The sequence below is a fragment of the Miscanthus floridulus genome, chromosome 7 (assembly GCF_019320115.1).
Source record: "Miscanthus floridulus cultivar M001 chromosome 7, ASM1932011v1, whole genome shotgun sequence".
In the NCBI taxonomy this organism is placed as follows: domain Eukaryota; kingdom Viridiplantae; phylum Streptophyta; class Magnoliopsida; order Poales; family Poaceae; genus Miscanthus; species Miscanthus floridulus.
In genome coordinates, this window is record NC_089586.1 from 134,654,118 (window position 1) to 134,670,421 (window position 16,304).

Genomic DNA, 16,304 nt, shown 5'->3' on the forward strand with positions numbered 1-16,304 from the left:
TGATGCTGAACAACTTCTGGAGTACATTATTACTCAAAAAAAAAAAAACTTCTGGAGTACATTTAAAGCTACTAAGTTGGTTGTTATTTGTCATGTTCGCTTGGCTGATAAGCCATGGCTGAAAGTATTGTCGGATGATTTGTTGTGAAAGAAAAATATTGTTCGTTGGTTGAAAAAGTTTGGCTTATAAGCCAAATGAACAGGACGATTATCTAGTGGTGATTATCTAGTGGTGATTGACGTTTGGCGACCTGATTGTATTGGAATCTTGCCAGATAGTATTATCTTTATTAATTTATTATAATACAACTAGCGAAGTATATTTATGTTACACGAGTGGGCATAATCTATATGTATTGATTTTGATCACTGCCTATTCATGTTCATATTTGTATTTGAGAATGTTCAATCCATATTTTATTATTCACCGTAAAATATGAATGTTGATGTGAAATAGGCTATCTAATTTGTATTTGATCTGGTTCCATGCTATAGGACCACTTCGAAATGCAGGAATTGTACAAGAATTTCATGGAAATCAATTCATTTTGACAGAAAAAAATATATATATAACAGATTCCTACGTTGCAGAAAGAAAGAAAAAAAGGTGCGCAGAGGACTGGCTTCTTTCATCACGATCAGAACATTTGATGCGCGACGTATACACTTTAGCGATTTTCTTTGAAACGTGCATAACACTATTTCTAAGAGATTAGGCCAGCAGATCTTGGAGAAATCACCACATGCCGCCTTGTCATTGACTAACGTATCCTCTACCACTTGAAAATAATCCACCAAAAATATAATTATAAATAAACACTCGTGTTAAGTCAAAGAGTTAGAATACTTGTAGACTTTGTTGAGAAATCATCCTCATGAGTTGGCCATGGGACAGTAATTGAGCCGCACATGTCGTAGGAGCAGCACACGAAATGAACCGACCTTATGTGTGCATAATAATTATAAATAAACACCCGTGTTAACTCAAAGAGTTAGAATACTTTTTTTAGAAGAAAAGAGTTACAATGCATTTTTATTTTATTTTTTTAGAAACAAGAGTCATAGACCTCCGTGGAAAATTGGGCATGGAAAGATAGCCTACATTCATAGCACGGCCCATACCCTCCGTGGTTGGGCATTATCAGCACTATCAGCACCGCAGCCCCAGCCCAGTCCAGCGACAGTGATGTCAGTTTGTGCTGTCCCCCAGGGCGTCGGCGTCGGCGGCGGTGGCGCCGTTCCGGCGAGCGCCCTCCCCTCCGAATCCTACTCCTCCTCCTCCTAGCTAGCGCTGTCTGCCCTGCCTTCCTCACTCCCTCCCACCCTCACTGGCGCCTCACCATGACCCATGTCGACCTTCCCTCCCCCACCCCCCACCGCCGCTAGGAGCCCCCTCACCAGGGTGCGCCTCGACGACCTGGCCCCGTTCGACGGCGCCTCCACTCCGGCCTACGCGCGCGCAGTCCACGCCGTCGCCGCTTCCCTCACGCGCCACGGCGCCGCCGCCGTCGAGCTCCCTGCAGCGGACGCCGCTGTCGTCCGCTGCGCCCTCGAGTCCGCCCGTGGCTTCTTCCGCGTCCGCCCCGGCCTCTATGTCTACCGCGCCGGGAGGTACGCGCAGCCAATCTCAATACGATTCTGCTCATTCTGTTCTGTCACCTCACTTCACTGGATGGAGAGCGGCTGCTTTCCCGTTGCACCTATTACTTTTTCGATTTTACTATAAAATTCTAGTAGTAGTAGTAGCAGCAGGACTTCTAGATGCTGTAATAAGTAGTATCACACTGCGCATTGTGGGAATGCTCCGGTGCCTTTAACTTGAATGGAGTTAGTATGCTGATAGCACACTGAGATGTGAGATGTCTGTTGGAACTGTGTGCTGTACCCTATATATTACTGCTAGAAGCATCATGCTTGTGAATCCTCCGTAAAGAATTTCAGCAATGTCACTATCTGAAATGTGTTCACATGTTGTTGTGTGTGCTTCATATCCAACCAGCTTCCTGTATATAATTACACAAGGCATCCCAGTTGTACCCAACTATTGCTTACTGCATAGTACCTTCTGTGCACTTGTTATGGGATATCTATATCTCTCAACAAAATCTCAGTTTTATGTGTAACATAGTTTTTTGTTTTCCAAACAAAATATGTTCACTTATTGATTCACCATATGCCCTTATCAATGCCATCTTCATCATTTTTTGGTTTGCATTTATCCTGTCTGCAATACCTTTGCTTTAATCTACTCTATAACAGGGCTCTGGATGATGGAGAGTTGTCACCTGCTTGCATGGCTGATGCTTTCAGATGTTTGGGTAAGGCTGCCCGTGCTGCTCTCTGTGCAATAGCACGGAACCTTCGTTTACGTTCAGAGTAATGCACTTGCCCTTTCTTTTTAGTTTATTTTGTTTCTGTAACGCCTTCTTGTTCACATTTCTTTTTTTCTACCAGCTAATCGTTCTTCTTTGATTTCCAGTGCTTTCAGCCATTTGCTTGATGACAACCCATTGCCTCTTGATGAGGTTTCAGCTTCAGAATTGATGGTGTCATTTTCTCATGGACACCCCCAAAGCAGCCAAGCACCTATGGTGGGCCTCAGGTCATCAATGGCTGAAGTTGATAGAGGTTTTGTTACACTGGTTGCTTCTGACCATCCAGGAATTGAGGTGTGAAGTTGCTCATCATGTAACTCTTTTGTAATCTTTATCCCGAATGGCGCAAATAACAAATTTTGTGCCTGGTTCTAGTAGTACTTTTGGTGAAATGCACAACTGTTCTGTATCCTCCTCCTGTTTAGTCAGTTAGTGTTTTCTTCCCTGGTTCGTATTTGACTGACTTCGTCACTATGCCTTGTCACTAGTGCGTTTTCATCTTTTAATTCCTACCGTTTATCTTGTTTTGCAGGTTTGCAACCCAAATGGTCATTGGTACCCAGTAGATGCAGGCTCAAGCCCTGATGTCCTATTGCTTTTGACTGGAAGAGCCTTGAGTCATGTTACTGCTGGTCTACAGCTAAATTCTCAGTACAGGATCACTAATAATGGAAACAGGTGAGAGTTGTGGGCTGCTAGAAGGATTAAAGTTTTCCGCTGGCATATCATTTATTTTCTTTCTCTGTTATCTTCCAGGGCATCACTCATGTTTAGGCTGATGCCTCGTGCCAATGCTATATTGGACTGCTCTCCAATTTCAGCTGCTGGGCATTGCATACCGCAGATCCACCGGCCCATATCTGCAAACCAGTTTATGGATGATTTGCGTGCTGAAGAGAATGTTTACCATCACTTGGAAGCACCACCTGTGAGTATACATCTAAAGTTGCATAAATTTCATCACATGCATGTGATCGTATTGTACATTCAGTTACAGTAATGCATGAGATGATGAGAGCCAGTACACCTCTTGACTCTCTTTAATAAGAGTAGTAAAGTGCTTTATTGAAAACTAGATGGGTGTTGTGTGTATTTCAGAGCTTATTTCATCAGAAGCCTTGAAACTCTGAAGTTGCTTATACTTTGCTAACTTGGGATGCAGGAATCACAGGGAAACTTTGTTAATGAACCATCGCTCAGAAGTGTACTATCAGACCCTTTGTCGTAAGCTCTTCCTTGTTGAATGTAACACTTCATCCCAAGATCAATGCCATGCATATAGTTTCTGCTTTTCTGCATGGATCCTTTTATGTCTGCTGTTATATGTTTCTTATCTTAACATAACAAGTAAAGAAGAGAGACACCTTTAGACATGCTGGATCAAAAGAAACTTGCTGAAAGCATACAGCTGCAAAATCCAGATTGTGACACATCATTTAATCACTTAGCTTACAAATGATGAATATAGCCATCTAGTGATGGAATAATATTTTTATTTTCAGTGGGGCTTTTCTTGAAGATGCTATGGTTCTCTCATGTGGGCACTCGTTTGGTGGCCTCATGCTGAAGAAAGTTCTTGAAATGGTATATTCTGAGACTTTGTATTCCATTTTTATCATTTCTCAAAATTCGGTTTGTTTGTAAATCTGTGTGTGACATCAAGAATAAAGTTCTATGCTTTACTTTAGGTGTTGTTCTTTTAGGTACCATTGAAATTAACCGTTACCCCAAATCTTTGATTTGTCTGATTATGGTTTTATATAGCCCAGTCTGCTGTATCTGCAACTTAGTAGTTAGTAGGTCAATCCCTTATAAGCACCAAAAAAATGTTCTGGAATACAGTACAACTGAGTCATTACGATCAGAATTCAGAAGCCACATTTTTCATAAGAAATTGATAATGAGTTAGTAATCCAGGAAGTATTTTTGGTAGGAGCTAACATGCAACTGAGACTGCATACCATTTTTTAACTTTTTATCAAATCAGGCAAGGTGCAGCATTTGCAACGGAGAAGTTGATGAGGCCTCCTTATTTCCTAACCTTGGTATGTCTCCATGCTTATTTTGTAACATGAATGTGGTATCAGTATCATTCCGTTTGCTCACTTACAGTTGTCAGTATTGAATGTTGTACAGCTCTAAGAGCGGTAGCTACAGTGGTGAAGATGGAAGACGATAGGAGGCTCTTTCATAACGCTGCTCTTCGAAAGCGCCGGAAAGAAGTGACTGAGCATATGGACGCCCAAAGGCGAAATGGAAGTAGCAAGGTGCATAATTCTTGGAGCATGCCTCCGTTGTATAAGTAATATTGTTGTATGGTTTTGAGATAATTTTTGTCTTTGAGCATCTAACAGGACAGTATTGAGCTGGGGTTAGATGCTGAAAGCCCTAGAGCGTTCAAGGGGGTGCAGTACCCGTTTGTGGTGGGTGAGAGAGTTGTGATCATGGTACGTGGAAATGCATTCTTTGGCGACAGTTACTATCAAGAAATGGGGGTAATGGAGAACAATTTTCTGAGAGGTGGACTCTCTTTTACTGTGCGTGCAGGGAAATAAAAGGACGCCTGATAAATTCGTTGGGAAGGAGGCGGTGGTGACATCACAGTGCCTGAATGGCTGGTAAGTGTTCGCTGCTGGTTCACTCGTTCAACATTGTTTGTTTGTTTGGCTTGGGTTAGAAGTTTTGCTTAGTGGCAGAAGCCGTCCGGGGACTGCAGGTACCTTGTGAAGGCAGTTGATAGCGGAGAAAGCATACGGCTGCAGTACAGGTCGCTGAGGAAAGCGGGGGAGCTAAAGGTGCAAGCACTCCTGCAGAGTAGACAATGAAGGAGCCGGCCCGGCGCGGCCGATGATTTTGCAGCAGCGTTGCTTGTGCATACATGGGATTTTCGTGGCGTTTGCCCCCCTTCTCTCTTATTGTCTTGTCTAGCACATTAGGGGACGGAGTACTATTCTCTTGTGTCCTGCTGTGCGATGGAAAGGAAAAGGATGCCCATTAGGGGAGTACTATTCTCTTGTGTCCTGCTGTGCGTTGGAAAGGAAAACGATGCAGAGTGATCTTGTACAAATTTCCATTCAAATTTGCAACCAAGTCTGACCATGGCCATCCACGATTGTGGCTGTAGGAAGCTGATGGTGTCGTGTTTTATGACCGTGTCTTTGTGCCTGTTCCCCAAGTCTTGGTTGAAGCTGCTTATAAATCGACTACCCTGATTAGTAAATAATAATACACAGTGGCCCCATATGCTTCGCTGAAAACACAATCCGAAACACTATTTTGGCTGATTTGTTATGAGAGAAAAATATTATTCTGACTTTAAAAAAGACGAATTATAAGAGAGCCACTGGCGGCCTCGTCTCCCTCTCCCGTGCAGTTTTAAGCACAGCAAGAGAAGTCCGAGTTTCTTCACACTTCACACACACACACACATGGCACCACTGATGAGCCTTCCTTGGTGCCGCCGCGTACTCCTTGGCCACGCCAACCGTGCTGCCGCGCCCCCGAAGAGGAAGACGTGTCCTAACGTTTCGCGCCACCGCGTCCTCTGGTGCAGGTGCAGTGCTTGACCGCCGGCGCCGGCCGCAGAACGTGGCCGGCGACTTCGTCGTCGGTGAGCAGAGCTCTCTATGTAGCTGCTCCCCTCCAGGGCCGTCCCGGGAAAATTAGAGGCCCTGTACGATACTAAGAAATGAGGCTTATTAGCCTAGAAAAAAAAACTAAATATACGATATTATAAAGCATGCAGTATGTTGCAATAAAATATATATCAAGATTCAAGAATGATACCTATATTACATAATCTTTACTTGAATAACATCATTCTTTTAGTGTTCTTTGAAATGAAGTCTTCAATAATATGCTCATAATCAATCTTCTCCAACAGTTCACCTTCAAGTGCTATTATAGCCAAATCATTAAGTCTTTCTTGTGTCATTGTAGAATGCAAATAAGTCTTCAATAGCTTTAACTTAGAAAAGCTTCGCTCTGCTGATGCAACAGTCACAGGAATAGTCAACAAAACTCTATATGCAATAGTTGCATTAGGAAAACAACCATGCTCCTTTAAAAACCGCAAAATTTCAACAGGCCCCATTCTTTCTTCTGGAATGAAGTCTTGTAGAAACTTCAGCTCCATATATAGTTCTTTGGCATCAATATCAGATTTTTCATCCTTTTTAAGGACAGCCTCAAGATTATCACAAGAAGACTTCAAGCTTTGGTTATCCAACGACCGCAATGTTTCCGAAGTAAATAAGAAACCAAAATTTTTTTGGTATTCTTTGTACTGCTCAAATCTTGTTTCCAGAGAGACAATAGCTTGATCAATAAGAGTGTTAAAATACTCTATTCTAAATAACTCCTCTGGAGACATTGTGGCAATATTTGTGTCTTCTGGGTTCTCATCGTGATGCCTCTTTCTTGTAATTTTTCTTTTTTTAGTGAATGTAGTACCAATATCCATCTCAAGTGCAATTTCTTTGGCCGACTCCAAAGCTTGTAAGAAACCAGTTTCCCTATAGCCCTCGAAGAAAGAAATAAGCCCTTTCACTTTCTTGATAGCAACATCAATAAGCATATCCTTTTCTTGCATTTGTTTGCTTACCAAATTAGCAGCATACAGTACCTCATACCAAATAGCAACTGCCACTATAAAGTCATATTGTCCAAGTTCATTATTTGCCAAACCTTTAGCCTCACTACTCTTTGCTGGATCGTTATCAATATCAGATACCTAAATTAAAAGAAGGAAAACATTTTTAATATATGAGATAACCAACAAAAGTACATTATTAAATCAGTACCAATATGAAAATGTTGGATACCTGAAGTAGAGCCTCCCGAATGTCTGCACACTGAAACCTGATAGCTTTAACACTATCAATGCGACTCTCCCATCGTGTAGCTGAAACTGACTTGAGAGTCAGTCCAGTTATGTTTTCTTTTAGTATCTGCCATTTTTTTGTAGAGTTAGCAAATGCTGTGTAGATACGTTGGATGATTCCAAAAAAATCTTTAGCTCTGCCACAAGTCTTAGTAGCCATATCACAAAGTGTTAAATTAAGGCTATGACAACCACAAGCTGAATAAAAAGCTCTAGGATTTACATCCAAAAGCTTCCTTTGTACACCTTGATGTTTTCCTTTCATATTTGAACCATTATCATAGCCTTGTCCTCTCACATTATCTATGTCAAGATCAAGAATCTTTAGCTCATTCTCTAGCACATCAAAAAGTGCTTGTCCAGTCGTGTCATTTACATCTAAGAATCCTAGAAAGGATTCTTCAACATGACCTGATGTTGAGTCCACATATCTTATAATTAAAGACATTTGTTCTTGGTGACTTACATCAGGGGTACAATCAAGTATGACAGAGAAATACTTTGCACTCTTTATCTTCTTAATAATTTCAGACTTAATAGCAGAAGCAAGTAAGTGTATCAACTCATTCTGAATCCTAGGACCAAGATAATGAACGTGAGTTTCATCATTTGTAATCCGGCGGACATGCTCTTGAATAACTGGATCAAATTCAGCCAACATCTCTACTAAGCCCAAAAAATTCCCATTGCTATCATCATATAGTTTGCTGTTACTTCCACGAAATGCAAGATTATGCTTGGCAAGAAATTTTACTATGCCAACAATTCTAAATAAAACCTTCCTCCAATGGTCCTTTTCTTTCTCAAGTTGTCGTTGAGCAGCTTTGTCAATAGTTTGATCAGTTTGCAATCTGTTACGCAACTCATACCAAGCTGTCATGCTCAAAACATGATCTGCACTTGTCTCGTGCTCTTTGAGTCTCTGCCCAAGATGTATCCAGTCATTATAACCCTCATTTGCCAACTGACCTTTTCGATGACCTTTTGTAAATAATTTACAGCTGAAGCAAAAAACTCTATCAAGTTCCTTAGAATAAACAAGCCAATCCCTGTCACAGCTTTCTCCATTTGACAGAATTCTATCATAGAATAGTGAAGAAAATCTTCTAGATAACATGTCCTTAGGACCCTTCTGAATTGATAGGTCTCTTTTAGGGCCCTTTTGTGCTAAAATGTCAACTTGTCTATTATCAAGTGAATCCCAGTATCTTGGATCAAATATATCAGGCTGAAAAGAATCACTAGCATTTGAAGAAGGATTCAAGTCTTCACTGTCTATCTGAGTATTTGTGTTGTCAGCTTCCTCAACTTCAACATTATTTTCTGGAGGATCTATAGGATCATTATCAATATTATTGTCAATCGCCTGCCCCTCCTCAAGCAGGGCCCCTGCCTCAAGTGTTGGATTATCAGACGACACTTGTGACTGTTTTGTAACAAATCTATCCATAGCTCCTTGCTGAGATTGGACTAATTCCTCTATTCTTTGTTTCTTCTTACGCTTTTGAAAACCTGATTCAAATTTTCTAGAACGATTTGTAGAAGACATGGCTTCAATCTTTGAATGCTATTCCAGTAGGTGTCTAGATCAAAAGATAAAAAAAAACAAAATTTAGAGATCGATCAACTACTTATTATTGTTCGCGGCTACCAGTGAATGAATTGAAAAATAAATATGAATGATTTATATTACCTTCAGGGCCTTAGCGCCTCGCTCTCGCTGTTGCGGTTGCAGCTAGATCGTCACGGCTCACGCCCTGTCACTCACGAAACGCTGTCGGCGGCCGGTACGGCGTCAGGCGATGGCGGCGACACGAGACGAGACGTCGAGAGGTAGTACGTGAGACCTAAGATTTGCGATCTGATTCAGTTGGGGAATTGGGATCGGCAACATTGCCAACTGAACAGCGGCCGGGCAACAAGCCATTGTTTATTGGGCTTTGGTCAATTGTTGTACACGTCGCTTTGCTAATGGGCCAAAGGCCAAAGCTACTGCTGTACGTTCTTATTTACCAAGCAATACATATATACGTAATTACGTATATATACTCTATATATATTTGGAGGCCCCTGAAAAGTGGAGGCCCTGTACCGTCGCACACGTTGCACGTGCCAAGGGACGGCCCTGTCCCCTCCAACAACAACACAAGAGCTTTGCCTTTGCCTGACCGACTCGCGCTCTTTGCCTTGCGTTTTCGCAGACCAGCGCTGCATCGACTGCCAGACCTGCCGATGGATGGCGCCGGTACGCAGGCAGCTTTCTCCCATCCTTCACCTTCAATCGCTCGCTTGGCTAACCATCATTCATGGTGTGAGGCGTGCCGGCACGTATGCAGGAGCAGGGCCGTCCCGGGAAAATTAGAGGCCCTGTACGATACTAAGAAATGAGGCCTATTAGCCTAGAAAAAAAAACTAAATATACGATATTATAAAGCATGCAGTATGTTGCAATAAAATATATATCAAGATTCAAGAATGATACCTATATTACATAATCTTTACTTGAATAACATCATTCTTTTAGTGTTCTTTGAACGATTTGTAGAAGACATGGCTTCAATCTTTGAATGCTATTCCAGTAGGTGTCTAGATCAAAAGATAAAAAAAAACAAAATTTAGAGATCGATCAACTACTTATTATTGTTCGCGGCTACCAGTGAATGAATTGAAAAATAAATATGAATGATTTATATTACCTTCAGGGCCTTAGCGCCTCGCTCTCGCTGTTGCGGTTGCAGCTAGATCGTCACGGCTCACGCCCTGTCACTCGCGAAACGCTGCCGGCGGCCGGTACGGCGTCAGGCGATGGCGGCGACACGAGACGAGACGTCGAGAGGTAGTACGTGAGACCTAAGATTTGCGATCTGATTCAGTTGGGGAATTGGGATCGGCAACATTGCCAACTGAACAGCGGCCGGGCAACAAGCCATTGTTTATTGGGCTTTGGTCAATTGTTGTACACGTCGCTTTGCTAATGGGCCAAAGGCCAAAGCTACTGCTGTACGTTCTTATTTACCAAGCAATACATATATACGTAATTACGTATATATACTCTATATATATTTGGAGGCCCCTGAAAAGTGGAGGCCCTGTACCGTCGCACACGTTGCACGTGCCAAGGGACGGCCCTGGCAGGAGGTGTTCAAGAGGGTGGATGGCAAGGCCGCCGTAGCTACACAGCCCAGTACCGAGGAGGAGAGGACCAAGACCCTGCAGGTGTGTGTGTGTGTCTCTCTCTCTCTCTCTCTCTCTCTCTCTGCTCTTCCCATCCAACTCTCAAGGCTTGGTGTTGGTTATAACACACACTTATATGTTATATATATGGATTGCAGCTGCAACACCACTATTTTTCAAAAAAAAAATTTGGGTGATGTCCAGGCACTACTCTCCTGTCCAACATCCTCAATTCACACAGAGAAACCTCCAAAAGACATCCTCCAAGTGCAAAACATGTTTCCTCTACCAATCGACGACAAACTACTCCCAGTATGCATGTTTTTCGCAGTTTCCTTTTTCTTATTGCATGGTGCAAATCCTCATCTTTTTGTCTAATACAAGTATTAAGAATATAAGATGTAGTTAGAGTACAGCTATTTGCCAATGTTTATGAAATCTTCAGTCTGGTATACTATGCAATCACGTCACCAACATGTAATGTTCAGGGCGTTTATCTCTGCGGATACAATTCTTTTTTTTTTCGAAAGCGTGCAATGGAACGCGCTTCATTAAGAGGAGTGGGAACAAAGTACAGCCAGTGCTACCCACGGCGATGTGCTATAGTTAGCGGACCGAAGGAACACTTACACAAATCACCGGCTTCAACGGTGGTGCTAAGAGGTGTACTAACTGAGGAAACTAATTGCACAAGAGAAGGGGAAGCCGCGACCACTAAGTAGCAAGAGCAATCAGCGACGCAAGGCAGCGGAAGCCCGCAGCGATCCGGGCGTGATTTTTTTTTAATTTTAACCTTTTTTTTAATATAATTTTAAATCTAACACTGACGAATTTTTTATAAACTAACACTTTTGGCTGCGCCTATTGCCCTGGTGCGGCCAAATGTCTGTGCCGCGCCATGCATGCTGGCGCGGTAGAGGGCTGACGTGGCGGCGACCAGGAGCGCTGACCGCTGACGGGGCAGGGCTATGCCGCGCCACCGATCTTGGCGCGGCACTGCCGCGCCCTGATCCATGGCGCGGCAGAGCCGAATATAGCTCCCGCCGCGGCCTTCCTCCTCCCGTGCCCGAGCAGCCGCAGCAGCGCAGCGCCTAGCCGCCGCGAAGCAGGCCACGCCCGCCTCCGCCCGCGCCGGGCCGCCGCCGACCACGCCGGCCACCGCGCCCGCCTCTGCCCGCGCCAGGCCGGTAGCCGCGCCCGCCTCTGCCCGCGCCAGGCCGGCAGCCGCGCCTGCGTGCTCCCATGCCAGCCAGCGAGCCAGCCGCGTTCGCCCTCTCTAGGCAGCCTATCGCCGAGCACGGCGCGGACGCCGCGCCCGCACGTCGATGCACCACCCCCTCGGGCCACAGCACGGCACGGTCGCTGCAGCGAGGTACTCCCCTAATATAGTTATTATAGTTAATAAAGTTAGTTAAATTATTGAAGTATAGTTAGTATAGCGAGTATAGTTATTAAACTATGGATATTACGTACGACGATTTCGACGACTTGATGAAGTTTCTGGAAATGGTCTTGCAGATGGATTGTTGTGTTAGAGTTTTGTATGGAGGAAGTGTTAGGAGAGAAGATAGTATGTTTGAGGATATAGAAGAAGAATTGGAATGGTTTGATGAACCTCCTAGCTTCAACGGCCTTTATGTCCGTTTGAATAAAAAGTTTGGCGGTGATTTCACACTAAAGGGGAGGTTTGATACTGGGAAGACTAGAGTACACTATGTCCTTATGCCCTTGCGCGACCCTGCTCACTAATCCCGCTACAATAGGGTTCTCCAAGGTTTCAATGTGCCTATGGCTGAGGTGGTGGTGGACAATGGGTACAGGATGCAGAGTGTTCATGATGGCCCGTCCATTGTTGGTTTTGGAGGCAATGATCAAGAATTAGGGGTCGAAGGGGAAGCAACTCAGGATAACATGGATTTGAACGGTCAGTTGACGCAGGAGCAGTTTCATTCAACTGCAGTTGGTTGTATAAATAATGACTTCGATGTGAATGAGTTTGAACGGGAAGAGGAGGAGCAGGAGGAGGAGGACAAGATCGGTGATGTAGTCAGCAGTGATTCAAACGATTATGATGAGGACCAAGGAGGTACAGATGCTATGCCAACATCGCCTGATGCCATGGCAGTATTTGTTCATACTATGCCATTACCAGTACCAACTGAGGTTTTGCATGGTGCCCAGGCTCAGGGTAGACTAGTCACAGATTTGGCTGCAGATGATACCCCATATGATTCATGGGCCAGAATTAGCGAAGCGCAGCAGTATGTTCCACCACCACCTTACACAGCGATTGAGCTTGAGCAACTAAGGTCGAAGAACGTACTTTTCAGGGGCATTCCGAACTATAGGGATGTCAACATGACGGACATGGCAGTTTGTGACACCGGTCTCCAGATGTGTAGGAATTCATTGTACAACCATGAGAAAAAAATCCTTAGGAAGGGGATGATATTCAACACAATGTCAGAGATAAAACTCTTCCTTCAGGACTATGCTGTATACCACCATAGGCCGTACATCGTGACTCATTCGGACCAGGAGTTGAGGTACCACGTGATATGCAAAAACGGTTGTCTGTGGAGGTTAAATGCACGAAGGAGACAGAGTGATGGCAAGTGGAGGATAACTAAAGTTGTTGAACCCCATACTTGCCTAGACAATAGGGGGAAGGAAAATCATCATCAACTCACTGCACGTTACCTTGCCCGTCGTATATTGGGGCTCGTTGATGACAATAACGACATCTCGGTGTCTTCTTTACAACAGTCCATATCCGAATTTGTTTAGTACGATGTGACGTACGGAAAGGCTTGGCGTGCTAAGCAAATAGCTCTGACAATTATAGCAACAAAAAAATACATGATAAATAAACTTCTAACTAAATAATTAACCTTAACATTGATAAAATCAAACTAATATTTTCCTTTATACATAATCTTTCTCATAACTTTAACTCCCATTCATAATATCCTATCCACCACGGTGCCACAAACGAAAATAAAATCTGCATCATTACCTTAAACGAGGACGAGGAGGGACGGAGGCGACCGGGGAATGGAAGGGAGGGGAGGGAGGCGGCAATGGAGGGCCGGGCGGAGGACGGGCTGCTGGCGTTCGTGGCGCGGCGGCCTGGCGCGGGCGGAGGCGGGCGTGGCGGTGGCCAGGCGCTGCGCTGCGCTGCTGCGGCTGCTCGGGCACGGGAGGAGGAAGGCCGTGGCGGGAGCTATATTCGGCTCTGCCGCGCCATGGATAAGGGCGCGGCAGTGCCGCGCCAAGAACGGTGGCGCGGCAGAGCCCTGCACCGTCAGCGGTCAGCGCTCCTGGTCGCCGTCACGTCAGCCCTCTGCCGCGCCAGCATGCATGGCGCGGCACAGACATTTAGCCGCGCCAGGGCAATAGGCGCGGCCAAAAGTGTTAGTTTTAAAAAAAAATCGTCAGATTTAAAATTATATTAAAAAAAAGGTTAAAATTAAAAAAAAAAAATCTCGAGGCGTCAGCTTCCTCCAGAATGAACGCGACCAGCTGAGACGGCGTGTTCGTGATACTCTCAAAAGTACGTCGATTCCGCTCCTTCCAGACCATCCAGATCCAGGAAACAAGCAGCACCAACAAGTCGAAGTTGCGCCTGAAGTGCTTTGGGATGGACGATACAATTCTCAAGACTCATTTGGGGCAACATCGTACCTGGTAATTCACCCACAAGGAAACATACTGATTGACCGGTACTACATGGGTCTCCAGCCAATAGCTAGGAATCCAAATTATATACTAGATTTTCAATCGTAAGACTGATGCTACTATATCCATCAGTGAAAGTAATTCCATAATGTATAGCCCTTTCAATTTGCGATTGGTGATTATGCAATTCGGAAACAGAATTATGTGATTCAGATGCTTTAATATATATCTTTTATTTTCTTTTAGCCCAAGGTATACTCAAAAACTGGCGAACAATATTGAAAAGCTTGGTGGAGCGCGCTACATGTTTTTGACCCAGATGTATGTTTGGACTTCACGATTGTGTTACTTCTTCATGTACTTGTCACCTTCTGTTAGAAATTAAAGAGATCTCACTAATGACCACCATACAGTGATGATGTGGCGGATCACAGGAAGTGGGCTGAGCGGCTAAAATGTGAAAGAATAATTCATTCAGAAGATGTAAGAATTGCATCTCTCGCTTATATCCTTCTATTTGACATGATAGAATGGCAAATTCCTGATAAATCTTAATTGCAAACCCCATGAACATTATTTATATCCTTTTTGAAACACTACAATCAGATATTGGTTAACAAGGCCTCATCCTGAAGAGTTACAAAAGCACACGCTGCCTACATAATATGCTTCTACCTTAACATTGCAGTTTGGGTACTACATGATAAGCTTGCTGTTTTGGCACTACTAAAGCATTTGGTATTCATATTCATATATCTTAACATTGCAGTTTGGGTACTACTAAAGCATTTGATATATCTTATTGAAGAACTGATTAGTGATGTAGATTATCCATAATGCTTCAAATGGAGGAAATTTCCAAAAGAAATAAACTTACAACATTGGAATAGTTAGCAAGCATTCATCTCATTGATATTGTAGGTTCCATTTATTCCTGCCACCCAGTGAACTCTGCTCTTTCGGACATGTCCTGATAGTCTTTGCGCCATAAGCATTCTGATGCAGGTGGCGGAGGCTGCTGCAGATGTTGAGTGGAAACTTGATGGAAATGGGTCATGGAACATCGGAACAGATTTTGAACTTATCCATACGCCAGGCCACCCCAGTAAGAAATTCAGCTTAATAGACTAATCCAGACACACAGTAACAATCAATTTTTAGCAACACGGATTTAGCACCTTGCACATTATCTTCAATGTGTCTAGTTTGATAATCAAGTCAAACATTTTTCTAGGGCTCGGTCTGCTTGTATTACAAATCGCTAAAGGTGCTGTTCACTGGAGACCATGTTGCAAAGTCAGAAGAATCAGATGATCTGGTTCTCTTTCTGATGTACAACAGACAACCAGGTAGAAGCGTTGATCCCTCGTGCTAGTCTTCATATCTAACCAATGATACTGATGAATTATACAATTCGCTTGGAAATCTGATTATCATGCCTGTCTGTTGTACAACAAACTTGCAGTGAGCCTTCATCTGGAAAGCATCAGGAAACTATTGGAGGTAGAATTCGAGTGGCTTTTACCTGGTACAGACTCCTTCAAATATATCCCTGAGATGGAATATAAGTAGAAAAAAATCAATTTGATTTCTAACCCATTTCTACTTCATACGTATTAGTTTTATCCATGTTATGCCGTTTATCCATTTGTTTTTTTATATTAACTTGTGTGCTGGAATTGAGTTGTTCACAGGACATGGCTACCGAATCAAGTACAAAGATGTACAGGCCAAGAATGCAGCAATGGAGACCCTCATAGCTAACTACACAAGCTAGGAGCCTAGGAGCATCTTACTTCAGTCAGTGCTGACAAATAAGGATTCCAGGAGGCTGAATGTTGATGCTACTATTTCCAGAGAATAGTGTTCATGATGCTCAGGTCTTGAATGAGCATTTGTTAGCAGAGAACGCAATGCTTTCGTATGTTTATAATACAGATGCAGATTGTACCTAGTGCTGCACACCAAGCATATGTAACTTGGCCCACTGAATGTTTCTCAGCTTATTCCAGAAAATTTGCAAGATCCTAGGATTTGTTATAAGAAATTTTGCACACCAAGCATATGTTATAAGTTGATGTGTGTTTACCAAGATGATGTGTTTTACAAATACAACAAAAACGAACGCCCCTACTTCACATCACCTCATCAGTAGAGCTAGAAAAAAAAAAGAGAACAAATTGCAGACAAAACCT

The 16,304-nt window shown here is 43.4% G+C and overlaps 2 protein-coding genes across 2 annotated transcripts; both read left to right on the forward strand.

The window, feature by feature from the left end:
* Window positions 1–1,155: 1,155 nt before the first annotated feature.
* Window positions 1,156–5,556, forward strand: LOC136464912 (uncharacterized). The gene is made up of 12 exons (XM_066463861.1): window positions 1,156–1,611; window positions 2,260–2,376; window positions 2,480–2,669; window positions 2,908–3,053; window positions 3,132–3,303; window positions 3,538–3,599; window positions 3,878–3,959; window positions 4,363–4,420; window positions 4,512–4,642; window positions 4,730–4,822; window positions 4,923–4,993; window positions 5,092–5,556. Exons 1-12 carry the CDS (start codon window positions 1,349–1,351, stop codon window positions 5,198–5,200), a joined length of 1,494 nt encoding a protein of 497 aa, XP_066319958.1. The 5' UTR covers window positions 1,156–1,348; the 3' UTR covers window positions 5,201–5,556.
* LOC136466353 (uncharacterized) lies at window positions 5,474–16,082 on the forward strand. The gene is made up of 13 exons (XM_066464718.1): window positions 5,474–5,495; window positions 5,821–5,985; window positions 9,459–9,502; window positions 10,393–10,473; window positions 10,636–10,743; window positions 10,920–10,935; window positions 14,078–14,153; window positions 14,356–14,430; window positions 14,523–14,592; window positions 15,115–15,214; window positions 15,342–15,458; window positions 15,575–15,637; window positions 15,804–16,082. The coding sequence occupies exons 1-13, from the start codon at window positions 5,474–5,476 to the stop codon at window positions 15,884–15,886; spliced, it is 1,020 nt and encodes a 339-aa protein (XP_066320815.1). The 3' UTR covers window positions 15,887–16,082.
* Window positions 16,083–16,304: the final 222 nt, after the last annotated feature.